At 41.3% G+C, this 20,352-nt stretch overlaps 1 protein-coding gene across 9 annotated transcripts in view; it reads left to right on the forward strand.

Annotated features, from left to right (window-relative positions):
- JCAD (junctional cadherin 5 associated) overlaps positions 1 to 19,416 on the forward strand; it is an 83,740-nt gene extending 64,324 nt beyond the window's left edge. For 8 of the 9 annotated variants that reach the window (XM_069086393.1, XM_069086395.1, XM_069086388.1 and 5 more), the window contains 2 exons: positions 2,251 to 6,122; positions 14,272 to 19,036. In XM_069086393.1, the coding sequence (XP_068942494.1) occupies positions 2,381 to 6,122; positions 14,272 to 14,306 (3,777 nt within the window). In that variant the 5' untranslated portion in view covers positions 2,251 to 2,380 and the 3' untranslated portion in view covers positions 14,307 to 19,036. Of the gene's footprint in view, positions 1 to 2,250; positions 6,123 to 14,271; positions 19,037 to 19,253 lie in introns of those variants that run through there. The other variant, XR_011168029.1, reaches the window with a different exon arrangement.
- The last annotated feature ends 936 nt before the right edge of the window (positions 19,417 to 20,352 follow it).

Genomic DNA, 20,352 nt, shown 5'->3' on the forward strand with positions numbered 1-20,352 from the left:
TTTTGCATACTAGTGAAAATTTGCCCTATATCAACCATTAGCAACCAGCACTCTCTGTATTTTGCACAACACTGTTCATAAGGCAGCTTAAGCACAGACAGAGTTGACCTGTATGTTCTTCAGGCCCAAGGGATATACCATGGACTTCTAACTGATTTATCTTCATGCCTTTTTAATTGGCCCTCTGACAGTTTCAGTGTCTTACAAAATTTATATATCTTGAGTTAAACCATTGCCAAGTACAGGTTTCTGCAGAGTTTAATTTCTGATAACCAGTCGACCCTAGGGATTTAAAAATATTTCAGCTCCTACACTCCTTCTCAGTCTAACCTTCCTTGAGGCAGTGGAGGATGTTCCAGTGGACTCTTGGAGGGCAAGGTCGTAAAACTTTGAGGGGCCGTTGGGTGGTCTTGGATGTTGAACAGTGTGTATGTCCTCTGAGCCAGTGGGGCCAGAATCAGGGATGACTTATGTCTGTCCATTAGCCAATCGGTACAGCTTGCCTCATGGACCTGAGAGGATTTGGTGGTGCCTGTAAAGCTTTGGGGATTGTTATATGAAGTTGTGGCTTTCTTTGCCCTGCCAATACCCAACCCTCTTTTCAGAATCAATTCTGGTTCATCAATGAAGTATTTTACTTAAACAGGATTTCAAGCAAATTAGTCTCCTTTTTTTTCTGTGCTTGACACAGATAGCTTTTCTTAATGCAGCTATTTAACAGACTGCTCCTATTGAAATGCATTTAATTTCCATGTAATTCAGTCTTGCAGAACCCAACTAACAGATTCAGGACTCTGGACATTTTTTCTTTTAGCTGATTTCAACTTTTAGGAGAAAGGAGTCAAATCAATAGAAAACAGTTTGTATCAGGGATTTATGCCACAAAAAAATAAAAAAGAAAGTAGCTTTTTGGGTAAATCCCTAGGAATACACTTTCATTTCTGTCTCTTACTCCTCTAACTACAGGTTTAGACAATAAGACTTGATATTCTGAAGTAAGACCCTGAGGCACTACAAGTTCTCAAATAACCTTCAGGATACTGTGCTGGAAAGAGGAGTAATTTATCTTAGAAAGCATTTACAACAAGAATTGAACCAGTTTTCTGCTTAACTATTCACTCCCTGGAACACTCGTTTCTCCTCAGCATTCCAGATAGCTGATTTTTCATTAGGTAATAAAATCCTAGTCTCTGGACACTAATATACTGTCTCTGAACATTTTTATACTGCATCTAACAGAGAGCTTTTTCATAACTCTTTTTTTTTTTTTTTAATAGTGGTGGTGGTGATTGCCTTAGAATAAGGAAAGCCATTTGGCATATTACAATCTAGGAGAAAATTTTGTATGGCATCTAGAATCTTCTAATCAGACATAGAATCCCATGAAAAAGAACTGTCCACCTTTACTCTTGGCCAATCTCTAGGTCTTCTTTAGGCATCCTAAAATCATATCATTCCTGCCGCCATCTTGGCCCATAGCTGTGTTTGCTATTTTCCTTATACTATGAGCCACTCAAGGGATATCTTGGTAGGGGAAAGGTTTTCCTGATGGTACAGGAAGTTAGGATCTATATCATGAAGAGAACAAGTATAAACCAAATGTTAGGCCCAAGATCTAGTGCCAAAAGTCTATTGTTCAAAGTGTGGAAATCCAGTGATCTGATATAAGAGATAAACATTTCTGCAAGGGGTTTTCATATGTTTAAGGGCGAGGAGAAAATGAGGGCAGTACCAGATGAGGAGGGAAGCCACAGGAAACTCCACAGTGTTAATGATCATTTGCTTGATTGCCAACCTATCTCACTAAACTTTGAATCTTCTGATAATGGCCATGGTTGTTCTGACTTCTCTGCCTTGCCTTCCCCTGCTAGCTCACCAACACCACCAATACTGCCAAGCTTAAGTGCTTAAATGATATGAACAAGGTTTACTGTTCTCTATTTTGATTTAGCTATAGTTGGCAATCAGCTTGCACCTTTGCCTCTTCGTAGTCTAAAGAAGACAGCAGCTATTCTAGCCTCTAAATATCTGGAGATTAAAACAAATCACCTTCCTAGTAATCATGACCTATCTAGTCTTTCCAAAAAGTTTTAGTGAAGTGCCATCCGAGTGGGAGTAAATAACAAAAAGGAAATGGAAATTCATTTGGAATAAAGCAGAGTTTAACTTCTAGAAGTTCAGAAGGCAAAGAGAGAATACATTTCTTTTCTATGTTTTTTTTAATACAACATGTATGTTTGTTCTTTGTAGGTTTTATAACCAGCCACCATTAGCGTGGTCTTCCCAGCCTAAGCCAGATCTTGCCTACTGGAGAAGAAAAGGACAAGACTTCAGTGTACTGTTGGATTATACTGACAGAGGAAACCTTGAAACCCCCAGAATGACAGAGCCCCATGGTATGAACCGAAATGTGAGAGAGGGTCAGTTGGAAGTAGGATTGAGGTTGGAAAATACAATGAGGAGAGCGGTTTTAGAAGACAGCTGGAAAGTATCTGGAGATCCCAAGTGGCAGAATGCAAATTTGGAGAGCTGGAAACAGCCTAGGAGACTGGGGAGGCAGATGTCTGATGGAGATGGTGAGAAGCTGCTGCAAGATCTGTACTCATTTACTAAAGGAGACCATACATTTAATTCCCAAAACAAGGGAAAGTCCCAGTCATTGCCTAGAGTTCTTTCCCCCGACACCCTAAGATGTGTGGAAATGCCCATTCTGATCAATGACTACCATTTCCAAGGGGATGCTAAAATGCTATTTTATCCTACAAACAGTACATCAAACTTGGAGTACCTAAGAAACCCTGAAAAGGGTGGCCCCTATGTTCCTTTACAAAAGCCTAAGTACGGGAGACCCCTAAAACCTCCATCTTATGAACTCCATCGACAAACTCGAGGTGGAGTAGAAACCAGTAGGTATCAGGATAACTACCAGAAAGACTGTATTTCTTTTCTGCCCAAAACTAATGAGCCCAGGCAGGACCCTTATAACCCAGACCCAAATTTGGAGCCTCCCATGTATGTCCCACCACCATCTTACAGGTCACCATCCCACCAGAACACAAATCCACATTTCCTAAACGAAGTGCCTCATTTCCAATATGGTGGTCACCCAGAGCAGCAGCAGCAGCGGCCAATGGAGAAGCCCATTGCTGGCCATTATGCTTCATCCAGCTCTTACAGGTCTGGGAATCAATATGGTACAAGTGTGTGTCCCCCCCATGGACTTCCTGGACACCCGCAGCGCATGGATGCTTATGAAGGCTCAGTTCAGTATATTCCCTTCAGTGACCCACGAATACGACACATCAGAATAGCCCATCATCAGGACCTCAGCCAGGAAACGAAATACCTTGAAAAGTTATATACCACAGGTTCCTCTGGTTTCCAAGGACCAGCTCGGGTTCAAGCACAAGATGATGGTGCCTTTTTTCATCCTGAAAGCCAAGTCCCAGCAACCAAAAGTGAGAGTGATCCTGCCACTTATGAACCTAGCCTTGGGTGGCTCCCAGCAGCACCCCCCTCAGACAGAGAAATCTGTGCCTTGCCTGACCAAAGAGACAATTGTATTTTAAGTGAGCAGCAGCCTGATAAGGAAAGCAGCCGTCAGCAGTGTGCTAAAGGGAGGGTTTCTTCCCAAATCCCACAGTGGGAGAGTACCTGTGAAACCATAACTAAGCTCAAAACATTTCAAACTGGGATTCAGACCAAGAAAAGTTCAAAGAGAAAAGTGAACGAGACTGTATTTTGCTTGGTTTCTGTCCCAGTTAAATCAGAGCCACATCTGCCAGATACAGATAGGAATAACAATGATTTAAAACAGAGTACTGATAAAAAGAACGGCAATGATAAGAGAGGGGCTTTGCGAGAACAAAGTCTTTTGAGCATGTCTTCCACTGACCTGGAGCTACAAGCACTTATGGGAAACATGGCCAATAAAACTGAGCTACAAAAACCAGCACCGGGAGGGCCAAAACAGTACAAACAAACAAATGACCTCAGATTCAGCCACCCCACGAAACACAGGGAACTCAGATATTCTGGCTCTTGGCCAGGTGACCAGTACAGAGACCAGCAAACACAGACCACTGGCACCCAAGAATCCCAAACCTCCCCATTTCTTCCTGCTAAAAAGAGGGAAGGCCAACACAATGCACTGCCCATTCCAAAAGTACCAGACCTCACTCCGCAATTATCAGACCCGGCTGTCTCTGAAACCCGGAAGTCAACAGCATCACCTCCCAGGGACTGGAAGTTGAGGCCAAATACTGGGAGTCTGAAAGGCCAGATGTACTTCAGTCCATCCAGCAATAGTGCTTTCTCAAGGACTATTCAGGGGCCTGCATCAAAAGCAGGCCAAAGCCAGCCTTATGGGCCATCCACTGATGTAAATGAGAGGGACGCTAAACCAGTGTTCAAAGGTCAAGTAGCGAAAGGTGAGGCAAGTGCCCCATGCAACAGTAAAGAACTGTTTGGTCAGTTTCTCTTAAAACCAGTTAGCCGTCGTCCCTGGGATATAATAAGTCAGCTAGAAAGTTTTAACAAGGAACTTCAAGAACAGGAAGAAAGCAGTGGTGGCTGTAGCAGCAGCAGCAGTATTGATGGAGAAGTTGCAGAAAGTGAGCAGCAAATGCAGGGAGATGATGCTGGTACTGATGCTGATGTTGGTACTGATGCTGATGTTGGTACTGATGTTGATGTTGGGTTAAAGGACTATAAACCTGATGAACCCAACCAGGAGATGAGAGTTGGGCTACAGCCAAGGACAGCAATACCAGAAGTTCCCATATTTAAATTGGGAAGAGCTAAGAATGTGGAACTGACATCTGATTTCATATATGACTCTCCTGAACCACAGATACCCTTCCACAGAAGAGACAGCAAAGATGAATCTGTCGAGCCCCCAGATGAAAATGCAATTCCAGATGCAAGGAGCCAGGAAATGGAGATTAGAATAAACAAACTGGCCATCAGCCCAGACCCCGTGAAAAGAATGATGCCGAGTGGTTTGATGAAGACAATTCCAAACCCCTTGAGCTACTCAACTGACACAAGAGAGCCCCAAGAAAGTAGGCAATACAGCGATATATTAAATTCTGCACAACCGAGCCAAATGATTCACCCCAGAAGTGATGGAGCCGAAGAGAGGGAGTCAGGAGGACACATTTCTTTAGTGAACCAAAACCATGGTCTATCTGAACCAGAAGTAAAGTTTGTTGGATTTGATACAGGTCCAGAGCATAGTGCCAACAAGTTAGATGACATTTTAGAAGAACCAGGTGCAATAGAAATCCCTCCTAATGAACCCCTTCAAACAAGGGCTACCCGGATTCTGGGCATAGAAGTAGCTGTGGAGTCCCTCATCCATGGTAACAAGGAAAGGGGGCCAAATATTTCTCCCAGTTCTAATCAAAGTGTTCCCAAGGCTGATTTGCCAGCAACAGAAACATCATGCAATTTGGTGCAACCAAATGACTGCGATCTCACATCATCAAAAAGTGCTTTTGATAGCAGGAGAAAATGTGGCTGGACAGAGAGCCCTCTCTTCGTAGGGGAGAGAGACACACGTTTGAAGACACGCATAATTCCCCAAGATTCTGAACTGAAGCCAGATGTGGATGGAGATGACACTGCTGATGCTTTCGTCCCTGAACCCGAGCCCAAATCACCTTCCAAGCTCCATGGTCAAAAGGATCTTAGGACAAACCAATTCTACAAGTCAACTTTGTTTCATTATCTGGAGAGAAACTCCACTGGGATGGGCTCAGAAAAGAAATTCAGAAGCACCTCCAAGGTAATTGAAACCATACAAGAGAAACTAGTCAGCCCCCCAACCAAAACAGCTGTGGACCGGCTAATGAGAATGAAGGAAGTCGATTCCATCTCTCGAATTAGACGTCTCAGTTCCAAGAGCACTGATTCTGGGGAGGAGACAGAAGAAGAGAAAATTCAGAGAAGACTGGAAGGACAGTCAAGGCTTGGCTTTGTCTCTTTGAATGGCAGTGACCCAGGACACAAAGCAGAGGAGGCTGGGGCTGTAAATAAGCACATCACAACCCTGGAAGAAAATGGGCATCAGATAATAAGTAGTGTAAAGAAGAATGCAGAACAAGATCTTTTTTGCCTAGGTAAGTAGACTGACATTTGAGTGATTAACACTTTGTTAGGGAAGAGTACAATCTGTCTTTGCTAACTAAAAATCCTTTTGGGGAAGGTGGAGTTTCAACCCTGTGATTTCCTTGGTGTGGGTGAACTCCTGGTATAGAGAGTCCCTCCACCAAAGCAGATCTTCAACTTGTGTGTAATTTAAATAACCTTAGAGAGGTGACTAGGGACACTGACTTACCTGTGGTCACAAAGACAGTAGGTGTCAGAAGTACAACGTCCCCCCAGGTCTTTCTGATTGCAAGGGTAGTCTTCTAGCCAATAGGTTGTATTGCCTTTCACGACATAAGAAATAACCACGTAAGTACATCCTGCTTTAAGAAAAACCAATATGTGAGGGGCAGATAGGTGATGCTGTGAATAGAGCGCTGGCCCTGGAGTCAGGAGGACCTGAATTCAAATCTAGCCTCAGACTCTTAACACTTACTAGCCATGTGACCTTGGGCAAGTCACTTAACCCCAATTGCCCTGCCTTTCCCCCTCCAAAAAGAAAAAAACCACCCCACCAATATGTGAAACTTGGTGCGTGGACCAAATAAACTGGGGAATGATTATTGATTTTAAATTTACAAAAAGATTCTTTGTTTATAAAAGGATATACCAGAATAGGGATTTTTAATCTCCTTTGTGTCATGGAGCCCTGAGCAATCTGGTGAAGCTGATGGACTCATTCTCAAAACTATGTTTTTAAATGCACAAAATAAAGTATATAAAATCCCAAAAGACACTAATTTTATTGAAATTCAGTTACCAAAACAAAAAAAATTTAACAAGTTTACATATTCCAGATTAAGAATCCCTAGCCAAGAATATTCATTTAAGTAGCTATGGGATAAGAGATGTAGAGGTGGAAGGGTCCTCAGAGTTATATAAGTGGTGTGTTATCAGAGGCAGATCTGAACCCACTCTAGAACCACTTTTACTCATACTATACTATCCTGCCTCCCTTGAATCCTGTAATGTATTTAAAATTCTATTTGCAGAAATGAAGTTTACACATAGTTTTCTCAGAACCTAACTACTATGAGTTGTAAGTCACAACTTTGCTGGCTCCCATAAAATGGTATTCTATCTTAGATGGCAGCACTACTGGACATTGTATAGCAGACCAGTGGTTACCCTCCAGGGCAGGTAGGTGGAGCAGTAGATAAAGTACAGGGCCTGGAGTCAAGCCTCAGACACGAACTGTATGATCCTGGGCAAGTTCCTTAACCCAGTTTGCCTCACTTTTCTCATCTGTAAAATGAGCTGGAGAAAGAAAGGACAGACCACTCCAGCATCTTTGCCAAGAAAACCCCAAATGGGACCATGAAAAGTTGGACTTGACTGAAACAGCAAAAGTTATCCTTCAGGATATCACCACAGGTGATTAGAGATACACCTCCAAGATATTTCCAATCACCCTTTAATAACCAAATGAGAACAAAAGAAGTGCCATAATGCCATGGTCTAATGGCCTATATGTCTCACAGGCCTGCTAAGTCTTTTTTTTTTTTTTAAAGCAAATTGGGGTTAAGTAACTTGCTCAAGGTTACACGGCCAATTATTTCTGGGTGTGGTGCTAAGTATCTGATTCGATCCCAGGTCATCCCGACTCTGGGGCCACTGCTCTTACTGGGCCTGCTAAGTCTTTGAGTGGTACCTTCAAGATATTTTTTTTCTTATTTGTTTGGCTGTTTTCTTCAATCTCAGATTAATGTAATAGACTTTAAGAGGTTTAGCAGCTAGAATAAGCCTGCACTCTCATTCCTCCCCATAATACTCAGCATGTCTGCTTTTTCATATGTCTTATGTCTTAATTATCAGACCTCCCATAAGCCAGTTTTGGCACGGGGATGGTGGCACGGGGATGCTAAAGCCTTTAAAACTGACTTATTAACTTTTCAGGGACCTGCATGATTTGTCAATTTTCCAATAGCAGCGACCATTCTTTGCCCTACTTTGGAGCCTATTTATGATACAACTGTGAGGGGCAACTGGTTTATTGGCTACAGGGCTCCTTAAACTTTTTCCACTGGAGAGCCCCTTCAGTGTGACTCCAAGACCCACAGTTTAAAAAGCAGTGAAGGGGTCTCAAGTAGAAAAAGTTTTAAGATCCCTGGGCTAGAGGGCCTGGCTTTGTGATTAGGCCATCCTGCCCATTACACACAGTAATCCTGTGACTGTAGGTAAATCATTCACATTCTCAGTGCCCCCAGACAACTCTCTGAAACTTACTTTACAAAAATCTCTACACAAATGGTTCTCTTTGGGGCCGACTGAACCATGCAGTCTCTAGGCTTATAAACCATGTGCCCTAGGCAGGGACACCTTTGCATGGTCACAAGGAATAAATCCAATATTCAAGCTGGGAGGAGGAAAATGGTTTAAAGAGACAAAAATGTTATAAGGTAGAAGGGACAGATTTCCTTCAGATGACTAGAAATCTGAGACTTTGTTAGTGTTAAGCTCTCCTGGTTTTTGGAAAGAACTATGCTCTATTAAGTTCAAAATCTTAGAGTAATGTGAAGAGGCGGTTGGGAGTGGGGTGGAAAGGAAAGAACCAACATCTATAAAATTCTTGCTAAAGCACTACCATTGTAAACCAAGAGTTTTACAGATATTCAGATATTATATCCTTTGACCCTCATGACAGCCCTGAGAAGAGGTGCTACTATTGTCCCCTTTTTACAGATGGGGAAACTGAGTCAGACAATTATTAAGTGACTTGCCCAGGGTCACATAGCTAATAAGTGTATGAGACTGGGTATGAATATAAGTCTTTTGGTCTCCAGGCCCAGGGCTCTAATCATTGCTGCCTCAGTGAGAAAAATAAGATTATTTGAGAGCAGGAACTCTCATAATTTCTTATCTGCTGAACCTTCCTAGATAATTTACAAATGAATGAGTGTAAGAGAAAAGAGGTTCCTCCAATTAGCAGTCATCTTAGAGATTATCTAGTCGAACCCCAGCCCTGTCCCCCTGTTATTTTACAGATGAAGGTTTAGGTTTCTGAGACCCAGAAAGGTATCCAAGGTCCCACAGCTAGTCAGCATCACAGCAGGATTCAAGCGCCTGTCTGATTTCCCACCGAGGGTTCTTTTCATCATCCCTTTCACGGGGCAGAATTGGCGAGTGTGTTTCTGTTTGTTTTCTTTCTCCTATTCATTTTCTGTGCCCAGTAAGCAGAGGAATTAAACCTTTGAAAGTTGATGGGGTTTGGCACAGTCGGGAAGAGCTGGCATAGGGCTTGGTCCTTAATACATGACTACTTTAAGCAAATGGACTGTGAAGGTTTTGCATTTCAGAATGCTTCACAAGAGATTGAGTGCACACAAAAGGCACGTTGCAAAGTTTGTCTACGGCAACACTTTTGGGAGAGGGGGGGAGGGAAGGAATGAGCATTTAGTAAATACCTACTGTGTACCAGCCACTAAATGCTCTATAAGCTCTCATTGTATCCTTCTAACAACCATGGGAGGTAGATGTTCAGGGTCCCTTCTAGGCTCTGAATCTGTGTTGTTATTATTCCTGATTTTTTTTAACAATCCTTTTCTCCCAGTCCCATGATCCCTATAAAGAAAGGAAAAAAAAATCCATGAATATTGTATATCCTAGGGAGGGCCAGATGGAAATAGAAGCAAATTCATCATGGCATATGACATATCTCCAGGCCTCAGCTTTCTTACCTGTTAAATGGGAGGGTTGGGCTGGATGATCTGCCCAAGTTTCTTCCCAGCTCTGACTTTGTGACCTGGGGTTACCCTTCTCCACCTCAGTCCCTGACAGTGGGCCAGAGATCGCAGATACAATTTTCCTGCTATGTAAAATAGGAGTCCCTTATGAACTTGTACACTGGGCTCTCTTTATTGTGTGGTAGTATCTCTTTCCCTAAACCAAAGCATCTTCATTGTGGATAGAAGGATTATGTGACTAGTTCCATGCTATCTTAGTATTCCTTTTGGAACCGACTCCCCATCTGCACATGGATTGTGTTGAAATCCAATGCTGCAAAACAATTGGAAAGGTCCTGATTGTGTTCAGCCCCTGTTTGTTCTAGCCATCTCTGAGGCATGATTCAATTCAACAGGGATTTATTGAGTACTTATTAGGTATCCTATTAAGATATTCCTTAAAAGAAAAGAAAGTCCAAAGATCACATACATGGTTGGACATGGTGGTGCACACCTCCACTACCAGGGAGACTGAGGCTGGAGAATCTCTTGAGCTTGGGAGTTCTGAGCTGTAGTATGCTAGCCTCACTGGGTGCCCACACTAAATTTGGCGTTAATATGGTGAACTCCTGGGAATGAGAAGGGGCCTCAGGATGCCCAAGGAGTAGAGAGTTGGTCAAGATTGGAAAAATGGAGCAGAACAAAGTTCTCCTGGACATCAGACACTTACTAGCTGGGCCATGGGTAGCGGCCAATACTTCTAGCCTGAGTGAGATAGAGAGAGCAGTCTCAAAAAAAAAGATCTCATATATAATCCCATATATGTCTAGTTTTCTATTTTTCAACTCAGTAGAGGAGTGTTGATGGCTTAATTAAGCCATCATTAATCTGTGGGTGGCTCACTGCCATGCCATTAAAGAGCTGCTGTCAGGGAACCATCCTGAACTGAAGCATGTGTTCAGTCGCTTTTCAGTCCTGTCTGACTCTTCATGACCCCATTTAGGTTTTTCTTAGCAAAGATACTGGAGGGGTTTGTTATTTCCTTTTCTAGCTCATTTTACAGGTAAGGAAACTGAAGCAAACAGTGTTAAGTGACTTGCCCAGGGACATGGCTACTAAATGTCTGAGGCCAGATCTGAACTCAGGAAGATGAGTCTTCCTGACTCTAGACCCAGACATCTATGTCCTATGGCATCATCTAGCATCCTTGTACCGAAGCATAGATTATGTGATCTTCTTGAGGTCAGGGGCCTATTTTATTTTGTTCTTTATTTTCCCATCCCTAGCAAAGAGCCTGGCACATAGGAGGTACTTATAAATACTTGTTGAGTTGACTTATGGAACAGAGTCAGATGAAACTTAACAGGGTCCCCACAGAATCAGGGTGTTGTTAACAGATTTGGTTTGTAATGCCCTATTCAGATGTACACTGCAACCTGTGAGTCTTCTAGTTCAGTGACTGTCTAGTGACTAAATTGGCTAGAGAAAGGTATCGGCAGCCTTCAGGAAATCTTGCAATGGCTGACAAGCCCTGGTCTAGCCTAGGCAGTTAGATGGCAGTGAATAGGATTAGAGTTGAATAGGATTCTGGGCATGAAGTCAGGAAGGCCTGAGTTCACTCCGACATGGCTTAGGTATGTGACCCTGGGCAAGTCACTTAATGTCTGTCTCAGTTCCCTCAATTGTAGCACCTCCCTCCCTTCCCCCCTCCCCCCGTGCCCAGGATTATTGTGAGGATAAAATGAGATAATATTGGTTAAGTCCTTTGCAAACCTTAAGTGAAATATACGTGCTGTTTTTAATTTATTTCCTTATTTATATTTATATATTCATTCTTTCTTTCATTTATCTATCATCTATCTAGTTATTCATTTATTTATCTGTTAATTAATTCATCTATCTATTGATCTATCTGTCTGTCTATTTGTCTGTCTATCTATCTATCTATCTATCTATCTATCTATCTATCTATCTATCTATCTATCATCTATCTATCTATCTATTGTTTTTAGTCTAGCCCCATCTGTCTTGCCAAAAGACTCTGGAAGGAGTCTTTCATGACTCAACACAGTATAAGTATTCAGCCAGTGACTGCCCTGGGGTGTAGCTGCTCAGCACTGTGTCATGGAGGTGCTCAGTAGCGACTTCTTATCTGGCCAAAGACCCAACTAACTTGGCATTTAGGAGGGATTTCTTTTTTCAGGCCTCCAGTGAGCAGCAGTTTTGACATTTTCAAACTTTCATGAATGGAAAGTCTCCCTCTTCTTACTGTGGGCGGTAGGGAAACCAGGCTTTGCTAACAAAAGATTCCTCAAAGAAACTAACCCAGCAAGAGGCCTAGTACAACTCCAGACTGAAAGCTCAGCATTTTCTGGTTCGCGTTGCAATCTGTCAGAGTAGCAGTGAATATTATTCTGAGTGAATTTCAGAAGAAGACATACGAAGAGATGCTTCTTTTTAACACAGAAAGCATTTTTCAAAGGCATTGTTGCCCCCATTAAGTACAGGGATTTATTAAGTACTTATTAAATCGCCTAGACCTTTAAGTATCTCAATCTTGACTGACTCAGGGTTCCCCAAAGATTTTTTTTAATCATCTCGATCTTCATAGCAGCATAGTAAACTGAGTTGAATAAAATGAAATGATTATTAAATACATTTTGATGATAAAGACATTAACATATTGTCTACATGGCCAACATGAGGTGCAACAAGTCAGAGGGGAAGCAGAAATAATGATTTTATTATTATGCCATAACAAATATATGGTGTTAAAGTCACAAAACACTTTACAGGCATGATCTCATATGATCCTCAAGGCCCTCATAAAGCAGACAGGGAACATGTTACAAAGGCTAGAACAGGGGAGGTTAGGTGGCGCAGTGAATAGAGCACCAGCCCTGGATTCAGGAGGACCTGAGTTCAAATGTGGCCTCAGACACTTAGCACAAAAACTAGCCATGTGACCTTGGGCAAGTCACTTAACCCCAGTTGCCCTCCCAAAAAACCAACAAAAAAAAACCCCAAAGGCTAGAACACTGACCTAAAATCAGGATGATCTGAATTTAAATGCAGTCTGAGATACTTCCTAGCTGTGTGAACCCAGTTAAGTCCTGTAACTGCTAACTGCCTTGTCCTCAACCGTAAAATGTGGGGAATAGTAGCACTTATTTCACAGACTGTTGTGAGGATCAAATGAGATAATTATATTTGTAAAATGCATTTAACCCAGTGCTTGGTATACAACAGGCACTTAATAAATGCATTCCCTTCTTCCCCTTCCTTATACCCTTTTGACAGATGTGGAAAATGAGTCTCAAGAGTTGAGAGTTACCAATTATGTGATCTTGGTTAGCAAGCAGAATTGGAACTCAAACTCAGATCTCCTGATTTGTAAATCCACTGTGTACCTCCCATAACACCAGGAGGCAGTAATCTTGCTCTTCCTTTTTAAAACTTCTAAACTGTGCCAGCCTTCCTTCCAGGCAGTTTTTTTTTTTTTAACATCCTTACCTTTCTTTTTTTTTATTTTTAAAAGGAAGAGATCTTCAGCTTATGTTTCATGAAATGAAACCATTTTGAATGTAGTATGCCCAAGTCTAGCATCCCAGGGAGGGTGATAGAATCACATCTTTAGAGTTAGCATGGACCTCTGAAGAGTGTTTCCTTGACTTGAGTCTAGTAGAATGCTTTGGTAGAATAGCCCCACCTTCATCAAAGGCTTGTGGATCCTGTATTTTTCATATTTGATTAATGGGAGACAGAGGATGTATCCTGTATTCCAGAACTTGTGGGTTACCTATTTTTGGACTGGAGGCTGGGTTCATCCAGCAGCCAAGCCAAGTGCTATGCAGACTTCCCAAGCATCCAAGTGTACCTATGACTATGGTCCTGAGAGCAGAAGGTATACTCTTTCTGGCTAAAAATATCAGCTTCATTCCCTTGTCCCTTTCAAGGAATGTCTGGCAAACAGCCAAGAATTGATTGTTCTTCAAGCCAACATTTTGTAGTGACTTTGAGTTTCAGATCGGAAATTGAGGTTCACTTGGAGAAGTTGGTACATTGTGTTAAGCATACGTAACTCTGAAAAAAAAAACAACTAAAGACATTCTCAGCCACAAATGTACACAACAGAAGTCAGCTTGTTTCAAAGTTAATTGTGTTACATTTTGAACAACAGAAAAAAAAAATCTCTCCATATTATTTACTCCTTCCCCATGTGCCCCACCTCTCATTGTGATTACTGAATGTGTTTCCTTTTAAAGCATGGGTTGAAATTCACATCCAAGTCCATAGTAAAGGAAACAGCTGAAACTGACTTAGGCCCTGAAGAATGGAGGAGAAAGAGGAAAAAGCAACAATATTCTCTTTTTCTATCTGTTGTTCATTACTTGCTATCAGGATTAAAAATGTTTCATTGATCTGCTGCTGATTATTCCATTTTCTTGACTTTTAACAGATACCTACGATCCTAGCCGAGTTGAAAGAGTCTGACACGAGAGATGTGCAAAATCTTGAACACTCCAGCCCGCTAATTAAGTATCCTCTGATTTGGGGCTGACCAGCCTGCCTTCCCCAGTTGTTCGCTTAGAAATCATCACTAGTTTTTGGTATATTGATAAAGCCTTTACCACTGCCGATAGAAATTAATCATTCTTCCAGAACTGTTTGGTGGGGATAGTGAAAATCTTGCCCTTTGAAGCCACACCTGTTTTCTATAGCCGTTCTAATTAAGTTGTGCCTACATTTGTCAAGGTAATTTAACACTGATGGAGGTAGCTAGGGTGTAAATGGGATGGATATTTCATCTAGTCCTTTAGTGTCAAAAATCAGACATGGGAATACTACGAAAATGATTTGGAAAAGAATGTGAATGTGAACGCTCCCTTTCTGAATCTCTAAAGCCCAAGCTTTTGTGTTTATAGGAAGGAGTCTTGGAGAGACATTGTTTCTGAGAGTCCTTCTGCACTTTGAGTTGTGGGGAAATGTGGAATGAGCATAAGGTTAGAGATTGATCCTTTTCCAATCAATTTGGCCACCTACTGTTGAAAAGGATTTGCTTTTAATTACATAAGTAGACTCACCACATTTAGGGAAGAAAAGCAATATCTTCTAAGCTCCTAAGGGGTAAGGATTTGTGCCATAATGGACTAAGAATTTTATTTATGGAGCAACTAAATATTTTGGTCAGTTGCAAACAAAATACCATGGTGTGTTTTTCACTCAGTATTATCTACTTTTATTTTCTGTATGGATGTTTAGAAATTCTTTTATATGAAAGAAAAGTGCTGATTTAAAATAGCCCATTTTAACAAAGTAACTATATTTCTTTTTAGGAGAATACTATTTTTCTATGATGTAAACTATTGTTTGGTGGCAGATTTTAAAAGAAGTATTATATTTAAAAGACTCTGTATCCCTTTGTGTGAAGGGAACCCTAAGGAGGGTTCAGTTTGATGTTTTAATGTACACGTTATATCTCATAGTCATATACAATGCTGCCACTTGGGTTTTGTTGTGAAAAAAGATGTCTATATATATAAAATATTATGGGGTTAATTAACTTTTTAAAAATGAATTTTTTCACAAAGATTTTTCACAAACATAGCTTATGGGGTATTTTTGAAAGTCATCCTTTTCGGGGTGCAGCTAAAATCCTCCAAATGGTGCCAGATTAACTAGAATTACCAAAAAGTGGTTTCACATTGTGTCTGATTGTACAGCCCTGAAATAGAACTTCTCCAAACCACCCAATGCTTCCCTCTCCCCTAACCACACACACACACACACACACACACACACACACACACACACACACACACATTCTACCTGGAATGGTTCTGAATTAGTCTCTGTATTAAAAATATTGCTTTGAGACATTAAATATGTGGCATTTCAAAAGAGTATTTTGAGGCCTGTACATTCTGCTGTGTTTAATATTGCATTAACCTGCACAAACTTTATTTATGAATTTTTTATGTGTTTCTGTCCACTCTCTTTGTAAGATATTTTTGTTTGCTAACATTCATTTGAAGGTTCCTTGCTTCCATCCCCCTTCTTCCTTGCAGGAGAGTTGTCTCTTACATTGTCCTTTCTCAAAAAGCTCCCTTAACTATTTTTATTCATCTCAACTTCCTGAAATGATCATTTTTGGGTGGTCTGTAATTTGGCCCCAAAAACAACCCTTGTGGTGCTTTAGACAACCCCTTTTATATCTCCAAAATATGATTTTTTTTTTTACTGAAGAGCTTTATATATTTAGTCTATTATAAACAAAATAAGATCTATGTAAATCATTCTTCAAAATCCCCTCAGATATACTAATGAACGATCTTGGCATATATTTTATTATTCATTTTAAGTTTTGGCTTTTCCAGCTGGAAAGTTACAATAAGATATAGCATTCATATCAGTAGGAACCAGGGCCAAGTCACTGCTTGGAATGGCCGTAGAAGTACTCTTTCTGGGAAAGACTTTAGTGGGGAATGGTTCACTCAAACTTTGGTCATTGGTTAACCACTTAGATTAGTATTGGGCCAACTGGCCTGAAACTGAACCACCTGACAAGCCTATTTGGGACTCGGTGTCCTTTTCACATTTAGAAAGTGGGGAAAATATGTTTTTTCTTTCAAAGACTAACCTTCTCCCCTCAAAAACTATCAACATGTTGCCTAAAGATACTCAAATGAGAAATGTCATCCTAGAAATTATTGGAAAGAAGAGAAACTGAGCTCTATTCTTACTCCAGATTACTCGAGAGAAAGCAGGAAAGGGGAGACAAAATGTCTCATTCTATTATGGCAGATAGATAATTTCAAAAATATAGAGGACCATGACTTTGAGACTTCCATCAGTCTCAGACAACTGACAAATGTATCATCCCCAAATATGACTTTTTTGAAGATTTGAATCCAATAACATCAATCAACTGTGACTGGTTTCTCCCTATTAAATGGAGCATAATTGATTAATTGGTAGCAACTACTTGATTCGATTACAGTAAACAATTTTGCTATTACCTATTTGCTACATTGTTTTCTTGGAAAATAAGGCTATTAACACAGTCATGTTGATCAAGAGATTGGGGACCAATTTTTAACTAGAAATTTCTAGAAAAATCTCATGTAATGTAGAAGTTCATGAATTTAACAAGGAAAGAAAACAAATTTAGTTAATGGCTCCTTAGTTCTGATTTGCCATGCCTTGCAGCAAATTTTTGACTGATTGAAGATACTATGTTTCAACGTTCTTCCCCTGTGTCTGATATATCCACTACCTGTCCTACAGTACCAACCAAATGTGTAAAAATTTCCTCCAGGAAAGCCTTGAGTTTCCCACCATCACCACCTCTGTTGTGCATAACTTTTCTGGCCTAGTGAATTTTTTGAGACCCTTCCTTTTAGTATTATCGGGTTTATTGGCCAGTTTGGTTAGGGTAGCTCTTATTAATTAGTGGGAGTTGTACTATTCCATTATGGAATAGGAGGGAATCACCACACTGATCAAATCCTTAACAGGGCTTTAAAGTTTGGGGACTATTTTTTTTAATTGGTGAAAGGTCACTGTTATTTAAAATAACCATGGTTAAACAAACTCTTCCAAATCTGTGGGACACACTTTGACCTATGGATAGGCTATCCCATGATCTAAGATGCATTTCAACAACACCCACCACAAATACAAGTGGTTCACCAACGAGGTAGGTTGAAGTGACCTTAATTGCTTTTGGAGAGCAAAACAGTGACTTTCCCCAGTGACTGCTTATCTTGGAGTTTCTACTGCTAGGATTCTAGCAGCAGACTAGAAGATACTAATAACTGAGTAGAGAAAACCAGGTTCTGATTCATATCAGAAAAAGTAACTGGAAGGAACCGAGGCTTAATCCATCGACTTTGAAAGAGTGTATTTGTTGGCCAACTTTGCTAAAAGTTCCTAAGTAATACAGAATTAAGTGTCAAGGTTAACATCTCTTGGAAAGTGATAAGTGTCCCAAGATTATAGTTATATAAATATTTGACCTTGTGAAGATACTTCTGATTCTAAGTTTTTATAAACAAAGATTTTCATATTTGGGGCCATTGTTCTGCTTAAAACAGGGACTGCCTGATCCATCTGTATATGGAGACAGGATTTAAGAGGTGGGGTTGGGATGGAGTTAAGCTATTGCTGGAGTGAGGAATTTTTGTGTCTTTTTTTTTTTCACTCAAGCTATAGATTTTGAGCATCTGTTTATGGGAATAGAATTGCTACTCTAAACTGGGTTTAGGAAAAACATTCCAAATGACCTTTAAGAGTCTATGGAGTGGGAGGTCTCTCCAAAGAGTGGGATGTTCCCTCTGGCCCGGACTGACCAGAACAAGAATAGAGAGATGGTAAAGTAGGAAGAGAAAGAGAGACAGAGACGCACAGAAAGAGACAGAAAGTGAGAGAGAGAGAGACAGAGAGAGAGACAGAGAGACAGAGAGAGAGACAGAGAGAGAGAGAGAGAGAGAGAGACAGAGAGAGAGAGAGAGAGAGAGAGAGAGACACAGAGAGAGAGAGAGAGAGAGACAGAGAGAGAGAGAGAGAAATTATGTCCCTTTTCAGCAAAAGTTTCTTCTAGAGTAACCTGAAGCATGCTGCAGACCTGGGGCTGTCCCAGTCCTGGCTAGGGGAACCAGCAGAAGGTTCTCTATATTAATTGCTGGCTTTGGCTTATGAGTTCTTGTCGAATAGTTGTCTGCATTCAGACAATGACATGCAGAAGTCCTGGGGGCTTCTTGTTCTGTGGCCCCTTCTAAGTGACCAAAACAGGAACCTGAACTGGAATCCAGCCTTCAGTCCCATTAGCACAAAGGCCCTGATTCGGGGCAGGGAGGCCAGGAGGTGTTTTCCAGAAGATAATCCTCTTTCCCATATGGAAGCCAGGTCTCCTAGATCTCAGCTGCTAAGCCAAAGAAGCAGCTCAGCTTCCTCCTTCCTCCCCTCGCCCTCCACCCCCCACTGCTGTGTAGCCCTCACTGTCTTGGAGTGGGAGGAAAGGGAATGCGGTCATGAGCAGCATATGGCAGGAATTAGAAATAAAAATGCTACATCCCAGCCAGGGGAAATGGCAGTAACCTCCAGATTATAAAATAAATGAGGTCCTCTCCACCTGGGTCAGCAGAAATCCCAACCATCACACCCAGGCCTGGCCGAGAAAATAACCAGAAACATCCCTGCAGCAATCTCCGAAGTGCAGCAAAGACAAGCACCCCGGTGAGCCACGGATAGTCTGTGTCTGCCCACATGTGCCAGTGAGCACAGCTCCAGAGAGCAGATAGGGGAGCCCCATGGCAAGCTGCAGCAGCAGACAATGACTTGTTGCCAGCTCCAAACCATGGCTACAGGTCATCGGGTCCAAGAGTATGCCTGGTGAGAAGGGGAGGCAAAGGGGATGTTCAGGACTGGGGAAGAATAAAGTAAGCAAAGGAAATATTTGTAAAATATAATGGGATGAATGTCTTCATGGAGCTTTGTATTTCTCTGCACAATGTAAATACTGTGTTACTATGCTATATTACTATTTAAGGGTGATTAAGCCTGCTACCTAATGCACATGTTCCCAATAAAGATTTTGCATGAATCTGCTGGTGTCTTGTTACTTTATGTTGAGGGTGGGAAGATTGAACCTGAATAACATTTAAAGGGAAAGTTAGCATGGGCCAGCTAACTATAGAAGGGTACACTCCAGAATAGGGAAAGCTGGCTGGCCCATCAACTGGAAAAAAAAAAACAAACAAACCAAAATGAGGTGTTTGGGGCTACTCAGTGTGCATAGAGAATTGGATCCCAAGAAAGTTAATGTCCTAAATTGTGTTCACCTCAATGGTCCAGAAAAGGGGTAAGGAAATGCAATGGATAGGGTGCTAAACTTGGAGTTGAGAAGACCTGAGCTGGAAGGTTGCCCCAGACATTCACTAGCTGTGTGACACTTGGAAAATCACTGAACTTCTCTGCCTCAGTTTCCTCACTTGTAAAATAGGGAGTTGACAGGAATCTCAAAGGCCCTAAAACTCTAAATCTGTGATCCTGTGGAAAGAGTCCTCTGGTGGTGAGACTTAGAATACCATTGGCTTGCTTTTTTTGAAGACAGGGTTTTTTAAATCTTCGTTTGGAATTTATTTAATCAATTTAAAGGGTATCTCCCACTTTGAAGGAGATGAAAAAGGTCAAACACAGAGCTGACCTAGATTCTTGCTTGCTTTGTTTGATATGCTCAGATTGACCGGTGCCCCTTTAGTTTCTTGAGCCTATGGTTTGGTCAACAAGTTTCTCAGTTGTTCCCACGTTTAAAAATCATTCATGGGTTTCCCTCTCCCTTCAGAGGAAGCAATTAGGACTATTTCTACCTCCAATCAATTTGTCCAAAGTCTATTTTCCTCATTTTTGCCTGGAGTTGTCTCAGTGGTCATCAAAACATGAGTCTGGGGAGGTTTTCCAGGTAGTTTCGGGAACTAGTCTGAAATTCTAGTCTCATAAAAAGACATTGTCGTGATGAAAATGATTAAATATATCACAG

Source organism: Petaurus breviceps, unplaced genomic scaffold (assembly GCF_028583685.1).
Source record: "Petaurus breviceps papuanus isolate PSGF00001 unplaced genomic scaffold, PetGlider_PUasm1.0 178, whole genome shotgun sequence".
NCBI classification, from domain to species: Eukaryota; Metazoa; Chordata; class Mammalia; order Diprotodontia; family Petauridae; genus Petaurus; species Petaurus breviceps.